Genomic DNA, 2,792 nt, shown 5'->3' with positions numbered 1-2,792 from the left:
CGCACTGATCCTCTATCGATACAGTGTGCGAGTGTTGTCGCCGTAGGACAGGAAGTGTGAATGGCAGGATAACCAAGTGCCATAAAAAGCCTGAAAATAAATGCAGCCACCAAATCTAAGGACTGGTAAGCTGCAATAAATCACATTTCTGTTTTAGAGATTAGATATGCAGTAAGTGTTCTCAGGTGCTTAATAAAGCTCAGTGATGTCACTATGAGACCATTTGGGCTGCTCACTAGTATAGATCTCTTTCAGCCAAGTTCACTGTGCTTCATACTTTATGACCTAGTGCTTATGCTATTACCATCAATGGTGTCAGTGGGAGTTATGAGAACTACCAGGGTTGCAGCTGGGACCCGGCTCTGGCGCTCCACCGCTGTCCTGAAATCATTAGTCTCTATTGTTTTAGAAAAACTGTCACATGAAAACGTATCAGTACTTGCAAAAATGGTATTTGGTGCATCACATATATATTTATAAAAACAAATCATACATTAAACAGAGATGTACAAATCCCAGGAGCTCCGTGTGCTCCTTACAAATGACAGCCGCCTACTAACTTTTGAATTTTTCTCTAGTCTAGTCTTGGAGCTGGAAAAGTATCTGTACTTGTACCGAGTACGGTACTTTGTATCGGTGCATCCCTACTTAGAACATCAAATTGGTGTTTTCCTTTACAAGAAATGTGCTTCCATGCAATGATTTGACTATCTTAAGATGATATGACATGACTGTTCTGCTGAGAAACTGTCAGAGTGTATAGCTGGCATTTTTGGCATGAAAAATCTTATGCTTTTGTTTCTGCAGACTATCATATGAACTGGTAGGCCAACCAACCAGCAAGCTGATAAGCCCCAGCTATTCTGAAGATAGATTCGCGTCAGTATTCCTAACCATCCAACGGACCGATAGGCCCCAGCCGCTGTACACAGATAGGTAAAGTGAAGTCAGTAAGACTAACACACACACACCTGCAGCAAGTCAGCATCTGAGAAAGTCTTTTTAATGGAAAATGTAAAACCCCTTTCAACTTCAATGTACAAAGCATGTGGAACACTTGCACTTTTAACAAATTAAAGCAAGCCAATGTTTTAAAAAAATACATCATTGAATGTATATATGTATATATTTACATAGCATATTAAGTTTAATAGTTAGCTTCAAAAGGGTCACATAAATTTTTACCAAAATGAGACAACTTGTTTCAAATAAATTACATCTTTCTTTCTCTTAAATGTCTAATTATACATTGAGTAGGCTTCAATAAAACATTGAAGTGTCTTTTTTTTTTGTCTTTAATACCGTGTTATACTTTTTTTATAATATACAAAGTTTACAGATATTTGGCAGTAATCTTTCAGATTATGTTATGAATGCTTCCAATGCAGGCAATAGCTGGTGATCTGTGTTATACCCTCACAGTTACTGTCTCAATGTAGTGAAAAATATCCAAATTATTTTAGCAAACTATACAAGTCACATTTACATTTGATCAACAATATAGCATAGAATGTTTTTGTATTGTTTTCTTTTTTTTTTTTCCAAAAAAATAAATACATTTAGATCTTTCAACATGTTGGTTTTTTTTTTTTTTTTTTTTTAATTTTTTGACAAACTTTTAATGTACACTATGATACAGTGCAGCGCGATCTGATGCTCTACCGCTCGTGTTAACGCCTGCTGAGCTGGAGCGGCTTGTAATGCACTGCAGGAGGAGGGCCCGGGCCAGCCCTGGGAGGGGGGGGCTCATCGGACGTGATCGAAGGATACTGGTGTGGTGTCAGTAACAAGTCAATACTCGGCGCAGTGTGTGTGTCTTGGCACTGTTATCAGTGAGTCCCTCACTGTCCTTCCATTTTGTCTCTCCACACAGGAATCACATAGGATCCTGCTTAGTGAACTCAGGACTCCTCCATGTCTTCCATTTCTTCTTCACGGATCTTCAACGCCCGTACCAGCTCTTTCACTGAGTGATACAAGATGTTCTTGACCTGGAAAAACACAACAACTTTAAATGTAAGTACTAGAGAGTATATACTGTATTAAAGTACTGCACCTTGGTTGGCACTAGAGATGCACCGATACCGATACTAGTATTGGTATCGATACCGAGACTAGTATCGGTATCGATACAGAGTATTTGGGTGAGTACTCGTACTCGCCCAAATGCTCCGTTACCTAGCGCGAGTACTTCCTGTATCAGGAAGCCAGGCAGCGCATCATTACACGCTGCCCGGTTTCCTGATTGGCCAGGAAATGGCTCCATGCTCTCTCGTCACTTGTGATGAGAGAGCATGGAGCCGACTTCCCGGCCAATCAGGAAGCCAGGTAGCGTGCAATGACGCGCTGCCCGGCTTCCCGATTGGTCAGGAAGCTAGCAAATCCGGAAGCCGGGCGCCGTGTAATGACGCAGCGCCCGGCATTCTGATTGGCCGGGAAGCTGGCGTCATGCTCCCTTGTCATCTCATGAATCATAATATTAAGAAAGTGACCTTAAAGCATTAGTTTGTATTGCTTTAAAAAAATGTGATCTGTCCCTTTAAGAAAAAGTATCGGTAATTGGTATCTGCGAGTACTTGATCAAAAGTATCGGTACTCGTACTCGGTCTTAAAAAAGTGGTATCGGTGCATGCCTAGTTGGCACAGGAAAGTAAGACTATCAGGATTTTGAAGTACTGCTGTTGACACAATTCGGCAATCTTAATCACTGCATCATTCCAAGCTTTTAATGGAAGATGAAGTCACAAAGCTTAAAGAGCTGGAAAAGAAAATTTGACTACTCCAGAAGAGTC

The 2,792-nt window shown here is 40.7% G+C and overlaps 1 protein-coding gene across 1 annotated transcript in view; it reads right to left on the bottom strand.

Annotated features, from left to right (window-relative positions):
- Positions 1-1,603: 1,603 nt before the first annotated feature.
- The window catches only part of JMJD1C (jumonji domain containing 1C), a 299,423-nt gene continuing 298,234 nt past the window's right edge, over positions 1,604-2,792 (bottom strand). Inside the window, exon 27 of the mRNA XM_018576657.1 lies at positions 1,604-1,991. Coding sequence (XP_018432159.1) covers positions 1,902-1,991 — 90 coding nt within the window. The 3' untranslated portion in view covers positions 1,604-1,901. The remainder of the gene's footprint in view (positions 1,992-2,792) is intronic.

Source organism: Nanorana parkeri, unplaced genomic scaffold (assembly GCF_000935625.1).
Source record: "Nanorana parkeri isolate BGI_ZX_2015 unplaced genomic scaffold, ASM93562v1 scaffold73, whole genome shotgun sequence".
Taxonomy (NCBI): Eukaryota; Metazoa; Chordata; class Amphibia; order Anura; family Dicroglossidae; genus Nanorana; species Nanorana parkeri.
This window is presented reverse-complemented; position numbering and strand designations above follow the sequence as displayed.